Source organism: Fringilla coelebs (genome assembly GCF_963513975.1).
Source record: "Fringilla coelebs genome assembly, chromosome: 1".
Classification (NCBI taxonomy): Eukaryota; Metazoa; Chordata; class Aves; order Passeriformes; family Fringillidae; genus Fringilla; species Fringilla coelebs.
In genome coordinates this window covers 33621393-33639846 of record NC_140028.1, presented here as the reverse complement: position 1 = coordinate 33639846, position 18454 = coordinate 33621393, and the positions used below count along the sequence as shown (strand labels likewise).

Below are 18454 nucleotides of genomic sequence, written 5' to 3'. Positions count from 1 at the left end.
CAATTATATACAGATGTCCTCATAAAAAAAAATCTTCAAAAAAATCTGAGGGTGCAATTTTGTAAGTGGAATATTTATTTTTTCTTTGGTGTTTTCATAAAAGTAAAGGAATCAGGGGTTTAGGAATCAAGGTACATTATAACTGACATTTGAGAGTCTTCTGAATACACACTGGTTTTCCTGATTGAAATTAAGGACTTCTCATGAATTGAAATTAAGGTTTCTCATAAATTTATAGTCAAGATTTGTTTCTAATCTAGTGCTTTAAATGTCTTCAACGCCAGTTCTCAGAGAAATTAGCAGCAGCTTCTGTGTTGGGAATGAAACAGTTCTTTAAATTGATTACCTATATTTCTGATGGGACAGGTCTTCAAGAGGCCTTCAGTCCTTGAAAGGGATTCTGTCTTAACCTGCACACACTGCATTTGTCCAAACTCCAGAGCAAGACAGGTGCTGTTTTTGTTGGACATCAGTGTGGAGTGGATTTCAAACATGTTAATGAGCTATAGTTGATACCAGATTTTTTCACATCTGTGTAAGTTCTTTAAATTTGCATTGCCAATGTTTGTACTACATTGCTAAAATATTCTTGCATTGTATAGGAGGTAAGAGGAACATGTCTAATACATTCAGTGTTTCATGTTTTCTATTAGAATATTTGAATCTTTTTTATCTCCCACTTAAAAGAATTGGGTAAAAATTTCAGCAATCATATATTTATCCAAGAAATCTTTTCTCACTGAGATGCCTCAGAAAGTAAAATATTACACATGTAATGCACAGTGAAAAACTAACAGCCTAGCCCTGACATTTCATCTAGAAGTAATAGCAGAACAGGAACAAATAATGTTAACACATACCCCTTCTTCATCCACTCTGTCAGTACACTTCACATTAGTATCCAAAATTATCTGCATTGTGCGAGTGTATCCTCCGAAGGCAGCATGGTGCAGGGCTGTCCAGCCTTTATAATCACTTACATGCAATGGTATAAAATTAGCAATTATAAGTAAAAAAGCTTTTTATAAATTTTAAGTGAATGTAAATGCCTGCTCCTTTGACTCGGACCTCTTTTCTTTGCCATGACTGCTGCAGAGATGTCCATACATTCTGTCAAATATTATGTGATGATCAATGCACCATTCAGAAGCAGAAGGTTCAACTCAGTAATAGTACTTAGATCTTTCCCTTTTCATCTGTTTGTGAGATCTGATGATCTTTGACCTGAAGGCAGAACCTACAGTGCAAGGCAGAATGCCTGTGAACTAAGAAACCCTTCTCAAGCCTGTCAGTGAAGTTGAAATGATTGTAATATTTCCAAACCAATTTTTTTTCCCATGAAAATGTTCAATAATCTTCTCTCAGTTGGATTTAGAGAAACCTAGCATTAGAAGCCTTGGTTTTACAGCTATGTATTCTGTTTTACAAGTATTTTATGACCATACTCTTACACTATATGTTTGTATTTGCATATATTAATATAATAATTATTTTAATATACTGTATTTATACTTATATAAAGTTAACTTCCCAGCAGATGAACATAACATAGGAGAAAAGGGGTTTTTATTGGCTTAATGAATGAAAATCTGTATACTTACCAGAGGAAGAGAGCCCCTCTCTTCAGAAGAAACTGCACTACCTTCTCATGACCATTCTGGGCTGCCAAGTGAAGGGGAGTCATTCCCTTCTTGTCACCTTCATTCAAAAGTCTTGTGTCTTTCATGTCTCTGATAAGTCGCTGACAAGTATTGATGCGCCCATAGCTTTGCAAGGAGCACAGAGAAATTAGTGTCAGAGATAGAGGGATGAAAGCCAAGGCATGGATCCCATGGCCTGCACCGTGCTACTGACCTGGCAGCAAAGTGTAAGGGCGACTTCTTGTCCCTGCTCTTGGAGTAGATGGAAACGTTGAGGCTGAGTAAATTATTGACAGAGAGGGCCACACCTTGTCTGCATGCATAATGCAACGGAGTGCATCCTTCATTATCTTCATCCACTACAAGGTTTTTAATATGTTCCATCTGTTATCCCCCAAGAGATACCCAAGAACAAAAGCACAGAATTACACCTCTATCTCTTCTGCACCATCGTTTTTAATAGTTTGCAACAACAGCATTAATACTCTAAAACAGTATCTAAAAATAATAAATAAACTTAAAATAAAATTTAGGAACAAAGAGCACCTTTTTTATGTGCTGATTTGTGGGTCACCATTTTTTCAAACAACTACTCTTCAAAAGAGCGCAGGAGTTTACCATCCTACATCCTCACTGCAACCCATCCACAGCACAAGAAAGGAAATTCTTTTTTGCTGCCATTCCAATGCAATGCTCATTGCTGGCAGCAGAAGGCTTGTACCAAACCTAAAGGCAGTCCTATAGTCTATATTCAGTAGCAAAACCTCTGACTGTCAAAACCCAGCAGTTCACTGTTTTACAGCGTTAATTTATTTCCCCTGTTTCTTTTTCATCTTCATTTCCCCATTTTCCTTGTCTAACACTATACTGCAACCTTTCTTAAAGCAACTAAAAAACTACTCCCACCATCCTATCCACTTATTTCTCTGAATTATTAATATGATCAATAATCAGAAAGTCAATGCTGAGGCTTATCATCACTGTTTTGAAACTGATTCACAACATCTGCTGAAAAGGGAGGTTGAATCCATCCTGAATTACACTCAAAGGTGTTCACAGATTTCAGCACACGCTGTAAGATGAGTTATATTTGATTCACATTTAAAAGGCTATTTCTGGAGCTCTGAAGGCCAGCAAATTTAATTTTTTCAGGCAAGCTTGGGGTCTATTAATATAAGTCCTTCATTTCAACATAGCCAAACACAAATTAATGTTCAAAATATTTTTAAAAACCAAATCCAAGACTTCATTATGGTCCCGTCCACAGAAAGCTCCTGCAGAATATGCTGCAAACTATTTATAAAGTTCTAGATCTTGAGTGATTATGAGCATGTCTCCTGGTTTTACTGCATGCAAGCTGGGAAAACAGAAGTGAAAAGTTCTATATTTTATTGCCTACCTCTTGAGCTATTCAATCCCCCAACAGCAAAATAATTTATGGGATTATGTTATTCCTTTGCCTGGCAATAAGAAAACTGTATTATTGGCTTTGAAATGTTTTCATGAGAGATATGTGATATGTACCTCTTCAAACCGTTTTTTGTGACACTGGACTATTGAACAATTATCAAAAAATTCTACAAACATGCCAAAATAAAATGGTAGTTGCTTTTTTCTTTACATTTTCCTATAAAAAGTAAAGAAAGACATAAACTGAAGCTTACTGTACCTGCAAATATTTCTCATTCAGATGCTGTAATCCTCCAGGCTGCAACACGGTCAAATGCAAGAAATTCCGACCAAGATGATCTTTTAATGACACATTTGCTCCTAAATAAATATGGAAATAAACACCAGCAACTTCAAAACTGCTGGTTCTTGGCACTACATAATGATGTTTAAGACAAAGGAACAAATGTCTAACAAATTTATTAATCTATAAAATGTTATAAAATAATTCTTATAAATCTATAAAATATTCTTTCAAGTGAACCTCCAAGCATATAATTTTGTTTCCCAAAAAAAATCACCCCTAATGAAACTCAGCTTTCAGCATTTTCTTGTGTGTATGCATTTTGTATTTCATCTAAGCAGCACTAAGTTTTATATGGGGCCTTTACATTCCAAGATTCTGATCACCCACAAATCAAGAGGAAATTTAAAGATGCAGACAGTCACCTCTTCTAATCTTTAAAGCTGTAACCTTTTTGCAGTTTCAAAACTGACCATAAGGCTTTTAAAGGAAATCAGTTATACTATTAACAAGAGGAAATACAGTAATAATCATTAAGTTGCACCAAGAGTTCAAACATTTTCAAGGTGACTGTGGTTTTATAAAACCCCAGCTAAGGATTAAATGGTGGGCTTTAACATTTAAAGATTGATTGCTGCCATGAAACCGAGCTCTGTTTAAGTGGTGTATTTATTCTGCAATTCTGTTTACTTTGTGAGCTGCTGAGGAGTGCAGGGAGGGAGTGCCAGTGCCAACTCCTCCTTGAGAAGCGTGACACATGGCACACACAGCCTGTTCTACAGCCTGCTCACGCTGTAGTGAAAGGGGTGAAATCATCACACCAACTCTTCCTTTATCTCAGGGGATACCAGCTGTGTGCAGCTGTTCAGCTCAGCTGCTCCTGGGCTGGATGCTGAAGAAGGGAATTCAAATTGAGAGGGAAGCTGGATGCAGGAAGGAAGTATATATATATATATATATATATATATATATATATGTGTGTGTGTGTGTGTGTGTGTATATTCCTTTTTACCTTTTGAAAGCAGTAAATTCACAATTTTCCATGATGCACAGGAAGTGGCCAGCAGAAGCGGGGATCGACCTTCTATGTCAACACTATCAATATTAGCCCCCTGAGAAAAAGAATTCCAAGTTTATGGTGAATAATGAATAAATGAAACTTTAAAATGGTACTGCCCTTTATAAGCATAGCAAGAAATATGGGCATTCTTAGTAATTCCAGATGGTCCAGATAAGTAATTTCACATTACATAAATAAATAAATAAATAAATAAATAAATAAATAAATAAATAAATAAATAAAATAAACAAACACATTACATCTCTCCATAAAACTACCAGGTTTTCTAACCATCAGCCACAGTCCAGTCATCTATATATAAAAATTCAGATGCCAAAATAATAGTGGCCTACTTCTAGGTACACTGAACTTACAGCTTATGATCTTTTGTTAGGGAACCTTTCCATGTATTCTCAATGTAAAATTCCAAATTGAAAATTCTAACTTGAAAATACCAGGATTGATGCTATGGAAAAATGCAAAAATGGTGGCCATTTCAATGATGTGGTCTTACCTATCAAACAATTACCAGAAAAAGATCTTTCTAAACCTCTACACTGTATGAACACAATTCAAGAAATAATGCACCCAGAAATTAGTATAGTTCAATCTGCATAGCTCAATCTGTATTAGTTTTCTATCCTTCAGCACAAGTGATTTGAACCAAGTCCATTTTGATGCCAAAGCAGCTGTATCAACAGGGGCATATTTTGTTCTGTGTTTTCTACTTTTGCACTGACACATATTGCCAGGGCAGTATGGTCACTATAGTCACAGTATCACTATGGTCATATCAGCAAAGTACTACTATAAGCATAAACATATTTATCTAAAAAATCCCACCAAGGGAGCAGGAAGATACACACAAATCAACCAATGAGATGTATGTATATTTTATGGCAGTTTAGATATCATTTTTTCTAGATACCGAGTTGCAAGTCAAACTTGATGAGTTGAACAAAGTACATAAAAAATATCTATTTTTTTTTCAGATAATATCCAAAGATGATTGAAAAAAAAAATCGATGGCAGTTTTTCCATTAACTTGAATCATCTTTGGGTCCAGTCTTAATTTGACAGAGAATTAATCACAATCCTGAATAATATTTACTTTCCAGGATGGTAACACCTGTAACGTGGTAATAAGAAGCACATAATAAATGTGCAATTACCACAGAGAACAGGGAGCTTCCAATGTATGTTCATTAAATATTTGGGAGTAATACATGCAAGACCCTTTCCCCATTTACCTCTCTACAAGGTTGGACAACATAAGAATTATTCTTTTCATTAAGAAACAAACCTTTTTTATTCAAGTGTCTCATTTATTTCAATGAATAAAGGGCAGCAATTCCTAGCTACTTATGTAATATTTAATCACCTTCCCACCAGCTATCATAATTGTTTAGCTTTCAGTAAATTGAATTTTGCAGCAGTCATAAATACTTATCACAGTAAGAAGTAACATATATTGCCACATATATTTACTTCATTTATGATACAGCTGAATTAAGAGTTTGTAAAATAGTTTCTGAACTTCCTTTAATTTTCCATTTCTGTTGCTCCAAATGCATGAACATAAATCAATTAAACAGATATTAATATAAAAACAAATGTGCCAGTTTTGTAAATATCAATTATTATTTATACCTATTTAATCTTTCATTTTCCTTTTAGAAAAGATGGAAGAAGAAAAAATCCCGTTTTTTGGATAAAGTCCAAAAAACGGGAAGAAAATATGTAAAATTACTGCTTATTTGAAAAAAATGGGAATATTTAATGTGTAAAATAAATAGATGCTGTTCTTTACTAAAACTGGAAAACCTTTATGAACTAGAATTTGCTAGTCCTTTCAGGCACTAACATTGCTGCACCTTTTCTTTTTCACCCTCATGTACACCACAGCAGAGGCAGAACCCCATGATCTTGCCAGGAGTCCAAGGTTGGAGGCAGCACAGGTTGTACATGCAACACTCCACCAACTCCAACTGACACATTTGGATCCACTCCTAGGCAGGGCAAACCAAAACAGCCCTAAAGCATCAAACCTGACATACTTTATATGGAAAGCCAAAGAAACCCTCAGCAAACCTTCTATGGAAGAGGCCAAACTAGCCAAATTGCACTCAAAGAATGAAAGTTTATTTTTAGCAAATGCAGTATTAAAGATATTTATGATATAATGTTTTGCACACACAAGCCTCCACATGCAAAAAACTTGTACCTGCATTTCTCAGGTAATAGGTTTTATTGACAGTTGATTTTGTCAGACAAGTTTGAGTAGTCACACTCACCATTTTGTATTTAAATCAAAAGTAAGCCCAACATCTAGTTCTAACTAAATCAAATCTCTGTAACAAAATTTCTGAGAAATGCAAAACTACATGTAGAAGATAATTTCCTTTAGTTTAATTGCCATGAAATGAAGCAAAAATCCTAAACACATATAAAACAAAAAAGAAATCTGATGATTTCTGAAAATGTCCTCAGCTGAGTGGGACACAAAATGATTATGAGCCTTAGTTTAATTGGCCCAAATGGACATAATGGACATAATTGGGAACATAGCCAGTAGCTATGGACAAATTGGGAACATAGCCAGTAGCATGCCTGATTATATTTCTTTTCTTTATTCTTCATAATTATTCACTGAAGAAATACAACCAAACTGCACAGAATAAAAAATTTTTGTAGATCATACACAAACTTTGATATATGGCTATGTTATCCCATTGTAATTATATGTACATTATTTAAAGAAAATATTTATGTCTTGAGAAAAGTCAGATGAAATTCTATGCATGTTAGCCTTTTTTTTAATATTTCATGTCTGAAGAGTGTAGAATGACCAGACCACTTCACCATAGATAAGATATTTATGAAATTTTTCTGAGTAAGTAAAATTGAAATAAAAATGTAAGATTTCATCCTCTGTAACTGTGGGATGATATTATGCATCAACAACTACTGTTGTACTGTAACTCTCAATTATACATTTTGAAATGTATATATCTACCTAATTAGCCTTTACCTGAGAACACATTCTACTTTATGATTTTCTTTATGCAGACCTGCAGCAATAGATAGTAATAATCTCTCTAAACATGTTGCTTGATTAAATATTTACCATTGAAATCAAATACTCCGCCAGTTCATAATGATCAAACAGCGCTGTTCTGTGGAGAAAAATGCAAAAATACAGTAATATTAGAAAGGACAAAGATGTTTCAAGCCAAAGAATAGCATTCTTCTCCATTTTCTAATATTTTCAAGTAAATAAATTTTAAAATAAAGACACAGAGGTATACCCTTGTTACATAATTCACCTTAATAAATTGGTTTTATATTTTTGCATGGAGTTATCTTTTCAAACTAAGTTCAGTTCAGTTATTACATTCAAAACTCACTGCAGGAAACAAAGACCTTGTTGGTAGGTAAACAGGTACTTTACCACCGAGTTTTAGGAGAAACAGTAATTTCACATGTCAGATCATTCAGTGGGCCACACAAGGTCAATACAGAATTCCATAAATTTCATAGGCAGTTTTTTCCAAGCATGCCTGGAGCATCAAATTAATTTCATTATTAAAAAATAATCTGGTTGTATTTTGTGCAATAATGCCAGTGTGAGGTTAAAATGGCAATGTCTAAATGTGCACTCTGACTGTGGCAGGCAAGTCTACTTGAAAAAATATGAACAAACTAATTGGTATAAATTGGGCACTTGGAGCATAGTCAGTAGCAGTAGTTAAATATACTGATAAAAAGTTTATACCATCTACCAAAAATATTTTAAAGCTATCTATACATTTGGAATCTTCTCAGGTTTTATTCTACAGTAAGACATTGAATTATGTATTACAGGAAAAAACCGGTAAAAGCATGAAAGTACAGCACAGTAAATAAACACACACAAAACATTTCCACAAGTCAGACCTCTGCAAAATATTCTGACTCAATAAGCAACACAGAAGGACAGTTCCAAGGCTGTACTCTGTCTCAGATGATAACAGTTGCCTTAGCATTATAAGAGGTAATAAAACATTGGGTGTGCTATAGTTAGAACTGATTGCTCAAAAGACATATTTTAAAAATCAAGTCATGGTTCCAAACATGTAGAGATGCCTCAATTATCTATAGTGGACCTTTCCAGCCACACACTAGTCCTGAATGCTCCACAAATGCTAAAATAAATTCCAAGGTGACTGAAGAGAAAGCAAATTATATGAAATATTTAGTTGGAAACATGACAGTTGGGATGCAAAAGCATCAAGTGTTACCTATACTTCATTGCTGCTTTGTTTCTCAACAAGTTAATGTTCCTACTCAGCTTTTTTTTTATATTCTGAGATATTTGGGTGACTTTCTACCTTCCTGGTGATTCTTGATAATATAATTTTTACTGTTTCACAGACTCAGGGACTAAAATAGTGTTGTCCTTTTTGCCAAGCTCTTTTTGAGGACAATCATTTTCAGAGATAAGGCAGCCAGTTATCTCTTAAATAGTACATGTCTGCACAATTTGATTTGGCATTCTGTCATCACTTTGTCTATAATCGTGCTCTTCCATGGTAACATTTCCAAGTGTACCCAAACATTACCCTAATTTTACAACAAACTCTTTCAATGTCTTCAATTATCTTTGAATCATTCCACTTTATACTGTGTCCAAACAAAAATAATCTCCACTGCTTTGACCACTTATTTCATACTGTATAACTTGTAGAATAGCACTGTCAAATAATTACAGTTAAATGCAGCAAAATATATCTTTCTTGCAAAAAATGTATAGATAGGGAAATATATTCCATAGAGTTGGGAGCTAGCTTGTTTAACTAAGCACCTTTGGGATACAAAGGATTTAGGAAACCTCCACAGTCTAGTGCTCTGGGTTTCAATGGAGTATGAAAGACTAGAAGTTTTAAGGATTATGACATACACAAACGCCACCTCTGCAACTTCGAAGTCAAAGAGAAGTGTACAAACATTTTCTTTTACCTGATCAGGTATATGGGTTTTTTGAAAATAAAGGAAAATATTCTTTTAAATAGTTCATATGATTTTTCACTCATTTTTTAGAGAACATCATGTAATTATATAAGACCATTTCTTCCACATTGTCAGAAGATGTTAACAATTCCACAAACTTGTTCCCTTACAACTTTACTAGAATAAATTTTCAATGCAAACTGCAGTGACCATTCCTTGACATGGTTCCAAGATAACAAGATCTCTTTTCATTTTGGTATCATCACCAAGATTTTTAACATTCTGACCAAATTTTTTCCTATTTATACTGCACTACAACCATCTCCCATACCATGGAGAAGTTCCAAATTATGTGGAAGGGTGCTCCAAACACAGGGAATAACTAGGAATATTATGCTTCACAATTCATAGCAAAATCTGGCAGAGCAGTTTCCTACCTGTGAAGCAATGTTTCCTTATTCCCATCTACAGCATCAATAATGGATTCCTCCCCAGCATAGGATGACATCATTAGCTTTACAATCTCTGTTGCTCCTTGAGTGGCAGCAAAATGAAGTGCTGTGCATTTTTCATTCTATAAAAGGGGAAAAAAGAAAAAAAACCAAATATTTAAACCTCAGAAACCTAACTTCCAATCTATTAAACACACTAGTGAACCAGCCCAGGATTTGTAATTCACAAATCCCAAAATTTCCATGCAAGCAATAAAGCTTTAATCTTTAATTGTAGTAGAATTCTAAAGAGATTGACAATACCAAAAAAGATTAAAGAGATGGTTTTAAAGGACTGCTACAAAGCTTATTATCACTCAATATGAAGTCCTTAAGATTTGAGATAATTATACTCTTAACAACCTTTTGTAGTTTAATTAAAGACCAGACAGATGCAGCACCTTTAATACAGGAGATGAAGCAAATGAAAGATACAGAAAACCATATCTAGGCCAATCCAAATGAATAAGCAAACAAATGGGCCTATATTATACAGACAAGGCAATATTTTAAAACTTCATTTACTTCCTAAAATTGAATCCTCCTTAGAAGTAATTCTTAAATCAACTTTTCTGCAGGTAAAAAATAACATTGTCCAATTTGCTATAAAACTATTATAAATGAGATTCATGAAATAATTAAGCAATATACAGATGAATAAAACAACATTTGCCAAAATGGGATTTTTGTTTAGTAAGATGGGAATAACCAGCTTTGATATAAATTTCATTTTTAGAGCAGAACCATTTTGCTGAATGCATTGGAATGGGCTTTTCCACAATGCCATGAGCATTCTCAAAATAGTTTTGCCTATCACAAAATTAGCAGCATAAACCATCTCATTCGAAAATTCTGTGTGTTCAAAGAATCAAACCAGCAAAAGAAGGCAAAACTGTATTTAGTTTTGCTCTCATGAGTTGATTTCATCCTTGCAAACATTTTGATTAGCAATAGATATTTTTAAAAATGTTTATTCATGAATGCATCTGGACACAGACCCTTACACCAGCAGTAATGGAATGGAAGCAGCAGCAGTATCACAAATTTGTGTTTGCTTACAAAGCATATAATGTAAAGGCCAAGGCAAGGCTGATGATAGAGAAGAATGATCAGAAAGTGTCAGATTTAAGATTCCACTTCTGGGAAGGGATGACCCAATGTACTTGGGTAAAGAAACTTCACATTCTGCCTGATTTGAACCAAAGACTTGCTTTCATTTGTTGCTCCCTCTGTTTTGCGTTGGAAGAGAGAATGAACAATGATTATCTGCTCATCTTTTTTTCATACCACTCAGAGATTTAGAGGTAACTAGGTTTTATCAAAAATACATTTCACTCCAGTCTGGGTTTTACCTGTTTTAGATCAATTTGAGCTCCAAATTCAATACACATTTTAATCATTTCAAGGTCACCACTCTGAACTGCCAAATGAAGTGGACTGCACTTTCCATTATTGGTAAAATTGATGTGGGTTTTAGCAGAGTGACCCAATTCTTCACCTGAGAGATGAAAATAAATGGATTTTTTTTAAAGTGAGAATGAGATAACAGAAGATATAAAGGCTTTCAAAACAAGCATGTTAAGTGTGCAATAATATTCTCCCCTCTCAAAATATGAACCTGTCACATCTGTCATTTAACAATGGATGAACATACATTTAGGAAAGCAGCTAGTTTGCTGCCACAATCATACAAAAATTGTCAGCATAAATCATCCATAGGAATACTGCAATAACATATTTTAAGTTCAAACACAGTTATAATTGCTTGTTTTCACAGTTATTTGAGAGCAGCAAATTGCTACTTGCTACTTGGGAACATTGTATTTACCTTTTTTCAAAAGAATTTCCAGACATGTTTTTGCACCTGAAAATGCTGCTGCATGGATGGGCATACATCCTGTTTTGTTTGGTTTACATATTTTTCCTCCATTTTCAATCTGTAAAATAATGTCTCAATACAGCTTAGTGACATACAGAAAAATCAGACAAATGAATATACTATTATAGTCTCTTGGGTAGCTGTCTCCTTTTTTCAATGTTACATATGTATTATGAACTTTTTTATACAAGTATCTTTTGCATGTTATAGCCATACAATGCATATGCTACTTTGTGTTCTCATGACCTTCAAAATCAGTTTTTTCCCTTGAGCTAGCCAGGCAGATAGCTGTAGATATAATATACCCTCTTTAAAGATTAAAGTTTCCTAGTAAACCATGCAAAGCCAGTCGAACACTAGGTCCATGATTAACCTTTCTGCACAGTATAAAGACCAAACTCAGGAACAGAATAACTCTGCATGAAGGTAGAGAGGATCATCTCAAAAGATGATGGATAATTATACCTACCAGGAGTATCAGTGCTTCAGGATTGTCCTTGTAACACGCTACGATTATAGGTGTGTTACCTGCTTCACCTTCCAAGTTAACATCTGTACTGCTATGTTGGACTAAAACCTAAATGTTTAAGAAAACATTCAGTCAATCATAAGTCAAACACAACAATAAATGCCTATTCCATTTTTTTTGTTGTTTACAGCCCATAGAACCCTTCCAGCCTCCTTGTTTGGCATGCCAAAGGCCCACAATGCATTGGCACATGAGAGAGAAAATTGCAGGAGAACACGAAAATACACTGGTGAAAAATGCAGATATGAACAGATATGAAGTACAATTCTTTCCAGCGGGCAGCCAGGTAACAAAGTTAAACTCTGCACACAGGTGCAAAGTATTTTAAAGTCTGATTTAACAATGTTTTAATAATGGGAGAAAGTATTTTCTGTAGCACATTGCAGGTAAGGATTTTTAACTGAAGTTTCCAACAGAAATTTCCTTGGCAAGTGCCAATATTTCAGAATCTGCCCGATTAGAAATCTGCTCAATTGAACAGTAAAATGAGGGGAGATGGGTCTTGATGAAAACTGGGATGTTGCTGTCCTGAAATCCTGCTCCAGTCTCTATGCTAACAGCTGACACTGAACTATCAGTATGATCAATTATCTCTATGGCTGCTTCCTGCACTTTTTGAAAAGCAAAGGATCTGGACATTATAATGATCATACTGGCTTATTTATTCCCCTAGCTACATATTTATTTAATTGTCTTTCAGTAATTTCAATTATTTATTTTTTCTGCACTAGAGGAACTGGTACATTTAATCACTCTCAGGCAATTTGGCAATAAAAACTAAGGGAGAATTAGTTTGAATAAACAACAGAGTGGAGAAAAAAATGAGAGCACAGATTTAGTCAAGAACCAAAGCAGTGAAGCTGATAAAAACCCCATTTTAAAAACGTCCTTGATTTCATTGTTCTTGATTCATAATAAATACAGATTTTGTAAAAGATTTGAGGACACTGAAACATTTCCAAAGAAGTCTTTATTTGTCTTGAATACAGATAACGTGTTTCTTTTGCATGGATGAACTAGAAAAAGAGACAAATTTAAAGAAAAAAGGAAGTGTTGCAATTTTAAGGTTGTATTCATTTAAAAAATTAAAGAACTTAAAAAATTTAAAAATTCTAACCCTATGCTGCATATGAAATGAAAAATAATCTCACTGCACTTAGACAAATGGTTAAAAAATTGTGCTGCTTAAAATCTCATAGCTATCACTGTTTTTCAAGGTTCAGCATGAACACCTTAGTAATTTCCTCATATTTTAGTAATTTCAATATATTTTTGTGATTTTTAATTGCAGATTTAGTTCTGCTACCATTCAATTGATTAATAGAATGTTGGTTCTAAAGACTGTACTTTCTGACTAGTTTTAATCAGTTTATTTTAAAATACACTAGTTTCAAGAATGTTTATACTTCTAAGACACGCTATACAGTTGTAAAAAAAAAAAGAAACAGAATATTATAATTTGAAATAAACATGCCTTGTGTCTGAAAAACCAAAAAGCATTTTCTGTGCAACACAAGCACTACTTATCATAGCACGAACTTCAGTATTTCTATAAATCAGTAAGTCACTTTTCACTGGCAGTGCTAAGAGGACACCAGCATTTTTGTAGGCATCATGTTACATACCCTGCTTGCTAAAGAAAGCACATGGCATCTATCAACAAAGCCTTGGTGCTCTGCACATGCTTGCTGTCTGAACTACTCATCAAGGGTGTGCATTTAGGCAGACTTCAGACCTACCTTCACAATTTCATTGTGCAGGGACTGAACAGCCATGTGCAGAGGTGCCATCATATTGGAGTTGAGAATGTTTGGATTGGCTCCTCTGCTGAGAAGCAAGCGAACGCTTTCCACCTGGTTTTTCTTTGTGGCCCAATGCAGCGGGGTATTTCCAGAAGAATCCATCACATTTAATACTAGATCAAAGGAGAGAAAGCAAAACAAAACAAAACAAAGCAAAACCATCAAATGTTCTGATTGCACTGAAACAAAAAAAAAAAAAGATGTCTTCAGTGTCAGGTTTAGGTCTGTGCTACTGCATTTCTTTGGAAAAAGAAAGGAAAAGATTTCATGAGATGCAGTGCACTGTGTTAAATTGATTAAATATTGAATATACAGTATTGGTGAGAGGAATGGAGTGGTGAAACACCTGTCTCTTTCTTGCCCACTATTATACATGTTTCTCCTCACCCAAGAGTTACTCGATTTCCCTCTCTACTTGATTCTTTTTCCTGTTTTATTTGACTTCACAGCAATTTCTCTAGATGCTGTACAGAATAAATGAATCCAAATAACCAAAATAAGAGGTAACAAATAAGTTCTTGCAAACTGTAAGAGACCATATCTACTCTGTTTTATTTCAGAACACAAAAGAAAATCTATTCACACCACTTATAAAAATGGTCTGTCCTAAACCCACATTTTGAGCTTGAAAACTGAAGATAAACTTCTACAATATCCTAAAAAATTAGGACAAAAAATAGAGACTAAAAATAAAAAAAAATATGAATTTCAGCCAGAATAATCTAAAATTAGATTGGCTATCAATAGGTGAAAAACCCCCAAGCTTTTCAGGGCCATTGTAGGTTTACTCAGTAGCATAGAGACTATCAGTGGAATCTCATGTCATTCACAATGCTTATTATATAAGAGACACATAGCATGAATAAGGAAGACAGAAAGTCAAGTCCTCAGTTCAATCATTGCAGTTTACTTTTCTACATCTGAAGTCTATATATCTGAGTGTCAAACAAAGCAAGACATATTGATTCACTGCATCAGAGAGAAAACATAGAATCCTTTGGGTTGCTTTGTTACATAGAGTCCTACATAACAAAAGCAACCCAAAACACACCTGAGACAGTGCAAACTGCGGCAGATAGTTGGAAATATATTTGAATCTATAAATGGAGATAACACTTATCAGTCCTATTTCAGCTGGGTAATTAACATCTTGGTTACTGAACTTTTTTATTGTGCTAAATAAAGTAGTTCATGAAATGCATGTTACCTTCATAAGAAGAATCATCCATGATCAACTGCATGAGTTCTATTTGTCCTCCTTCGGCAGCGTGATGCAGTGGGGTGGCATTTAATTCATCCACTTTGGTAAGCCCAGAACGATTCTTCTTAATGAAGCTCCGGAGCCTACAGGCACTTCCATCTGAAATAACCTGTTTTGGGTAAAAACATTCCCATTTTCTCATTCTCCTAAAAGGTAGGAAGTTAGCAATGCTGTAATGTGATTTTGTGGGCATGCTGCCAGTCAATAATTCCTGCCCAGTTGTTTGGGCTCATACAGAAGTTCACAAATCCTGATCAGATTGAGCCAACAGTGAAACTGGTTACTGGTTTAACTGAGTGCAATATAAGATCTAGATGAGAAACAGAGCAAAATGAACAAAACTGAAAATCATCTTGAATACACTGTTCTCTCATCTGTAGTGAGATCAAGATCCTTCCTTTACCATGGAAAACCGCAAACAAGCAAATTCATCACTTACGTTTTTATTCTCTTTTTTGCAGTGGCCATGTAAAATGAAATCAGCAGAGGGGAAAATTAATAGTCTTGATAAATTCCTTTCTTTAAATCTTTTGTGATTTTCTTTGTGTGATGTTCTTTGTGTCAGAGAAACCAATATATTTTTTAATTTCAGCAGCATGCTTAGAACATCAGACTATTATCTCAGCCTGAAACAACTCCGTATCTTCCCAGTGAGCCCACTGACAGCTTGATACATTCCAGGTACTATGCTTTACAACCAAAGCCCACTATGGAAACTCTGCTGTTTATTATTTTATGATATTCTCCAAATATTTTTGTTAAAGCTATTAAAATCCCATATTTCTATGTAAAGTGATAGAATAATATGATTGCAGTAGAATGGGGAGAAATTTAAGAACAGATACTAAAAATTAAGAGAGAATAAAAAAAGTAAAACAATTCAACTACATTGGGTGGGGAAAAAAACGAGAAAAATGTTTATCTAAAGTAATGCAAACCTTCAAATGGTGTGTAAGCAAGCAAAGAATAAAAAAAGGGAATTCCCTAAAATCACTGCTCTCTTCACACCTGAAAAAGAAAACTTTACTCTCCAGGATTCCCTGAGTGTCAAAGACTCAACAATTTTTGCCATCCTTAAGCAAATGTACATTACAGGGCAGCCCATTCATGTGCTTGAACACGTGTTTAGCTTCATTCAGCGTAATAGCCCCACTGACCTCAGTGAGGTTACTCATGTCAATAATGTTGCAAATGTGTTTAAACATTTATAAGACTGAGGCCAAATAGGGGTCTGGTATCAGCTTCAATAGTGCAATCAGAAAAAGGAAATTGGAAACATGTGATATAATTGTGGAAAAGATATTTAAGATGAATCCACTGTCACAAAAATAACAGCTCAATTACACATGCAGTATCTATACATTTTAAACACACCAAAAACCTGTCTAAGAAAACCTTATTAGAGAGCCCAGTATTTTCTATTTCTTCTAACATTCTACCTTTATTATTTCCATTGATCAAGACCACATTTTTCTACTTTTAACACTGGATTTATTTCTCAGTGTAAGACAAAATGTGGCATGATGATAATTTCTATCGACCAAAGTAAGATTTATCAGCCAATACTGCAGTGTTTCACTAACCAAATAAGGAAGAAAGAAGTCAATTAGGTGTTCTCAGTACTTGGGTTAGCCAAAAACAGCAAAGCAAGCTATTTTAAACAGCAGCTCCTTTGCCCTGTGCCTGAACAGCTCTGTAGTGACAGATCACCCACCAGAGTGAGCAGCCGTATTATGTTAAAGAGGTGCTGCTCAGGTCTACAGCTAGCACACAGAAAACATCTGTGAATGGAAATGACCTCTGGAGGTATGTGAACCCATCTACAAACTTTGTCAAATTCGTTTAGGCTGCTGTTAAAAATCTCCAAAGTCATCCATCCTATAAGCAAACTCTTCCTTTGCTTAATTATTCTTATACTTACAAAGGCTCCACTAAAGTTTGGTGTAGGTCTCCCTAGCAGCAATACAAATACATGACTTTTCATCCTAATCTCTATTAAAAAGGGGAAGATATTCTGTCCTCCCTGGCTGCAATATCACTTGTGTAGGTTGCACTGATGGTTCCCTTTCCCTTTGCAACAGTTCCAGGGCTTCTAAACTCTTTCACATCATTTTTGCTAAGGTGATCTATTCATTTCCATTGTGACCTCGGCTTTCCTCTAAGAGGGGGTCTCCTCCCGTGCCCAGGGGAAATGTGAGTTTTGCCTCAGCAGCCTGCCACCCGCATCCTCCTCCTGCGCCCTCTCCCCTACCCAGCCGCTCATCCTGGGCCACACAGCATCAGTGTCCTGCGCCCTCACACCCCACGGCCAGGGCAGCTCCCAGCCCGCCTCCCATCCCGCACCGATCCTCCCTCCCGGCTGCTCTGAGCGAGGGGACAGGGTCCCCCGGAGGAACGGGTCCCCGGGACATCACCGCTGCCGAGCCCGCAGAGCTCCAGAGACCCTCCGCCCCCCGGCCCACCTCACCCTCCACCTCCATCCCTCTCTCCCAGCCCGGGCCCCCGTCCCTCCGCACGCACCTTGAAGACATCCTGCGAGGCGACGGAGGCGGCATCCGCCTCGCACACGACGCCCTGGTAGGCGCTGGAGGCGGCCGCCTTCTCCCGGGAGCGGCAGAGCCGCAGCAGAGAGCGCTTCATGCCGCCCGCCCGCCCGGCTCCGCGCCGCGCCCGCCCCGTCCGCTCCGCCGACCTGCGAGGCGACACAGCGAGTGACGGCCGGGCCCGGGCCGCGGCGGGGGAGGCGGGGAAAGCGGGGAAAGCAGGGAAAGCAGGCGGGGGCGATCCCGCCGGGGCGGGCATCCCGCCGGGCGGCGGCTCCCACGGCGGGCGGGCGGCTCCGGGCGGACCCCGCGGGAGCGGAGCGCCCGTGCCCGCCAGGAGCCATCGCCTGAAGTGGTGCTGCCTACACCTGCTCTGCCCCCCCGCCCCTAAAAAAGCGGGTCGAGTTTTCTACTGCTAGCTTCTCCGTGTAGCCATAACATTTTCTTGCAGAATTTGTTTGACCAGACAGTCTGGGGAGGTGTAGGAAGGCTGTAGGAAGAGTAGAGATAGAAGGAGCACGAGGTCATTCAAAGGGTTAATCCTAAAGAGCCCGTAACTGAGTCAAT

General features: G+C 36.5%; 1 protein-coding gene across 1 annotated transcript in view; it reads right to left on the bottom strand.

Moving 5' to 3' along the window:
* Nucleotides 1-17984, bottom strand: part of TRPA1 (transient receptor potential cation channel subfamily A member 1) — a gene marked incomplete at both ends in the record, with an annotated part of 30821 nt that extends 12837 nt beyond the window's left edge. The window contains 13 exons of the mRNA XM_084205083.1: nucleotides 861-975; nucleotides 1602-1766; nucleotides 1855-2024; nucleotides 3310-3410; nucleotides 4346-4445; nucleotides 7521-7569; nucleotides 9820-9956; nucleotides 11226-11371; nucleotides 11702-11810; nucleotides 12222-12329; nucleotides 14021-14196; nucleotides 15291-15453; nucleotides 17865-17984. Coding sequence (XP_084061209.1) covers nucleotides 861-975; nucleotides 1602-1766; nucleotides 1855-2024; nucleotides 3310-3410; nucleotides 4346-4445; nucleotides 7521-7569; nucleotides 9820-9956; nucleotides 11226-11371; nucleotides 11702-11810; nucleotides 12222-12329; nucleotides 14021-14196; nucleotides 15291-15453; nucleotides 17865-17984 — 1659 coding nt within the window. The remainder of the gene's footprint in view (nucleotides 1-860; nucleotides 976-1601; nucleotides 1767-1854; nucleotides 2025-3309; nucleotides 3411-4345; nucleotides 4446-7520; nucleotides 7570-9819; nucleotides 9957-11225; nucleotides 11372-11701; nucleotides 11811-12221; nucleotides 12330-14020; nucleotides 14197-15290; nucleotides 15454-17864) is intronic.
* Nucleotides 17985-18454: the final 470 nt, after the last annotated feature.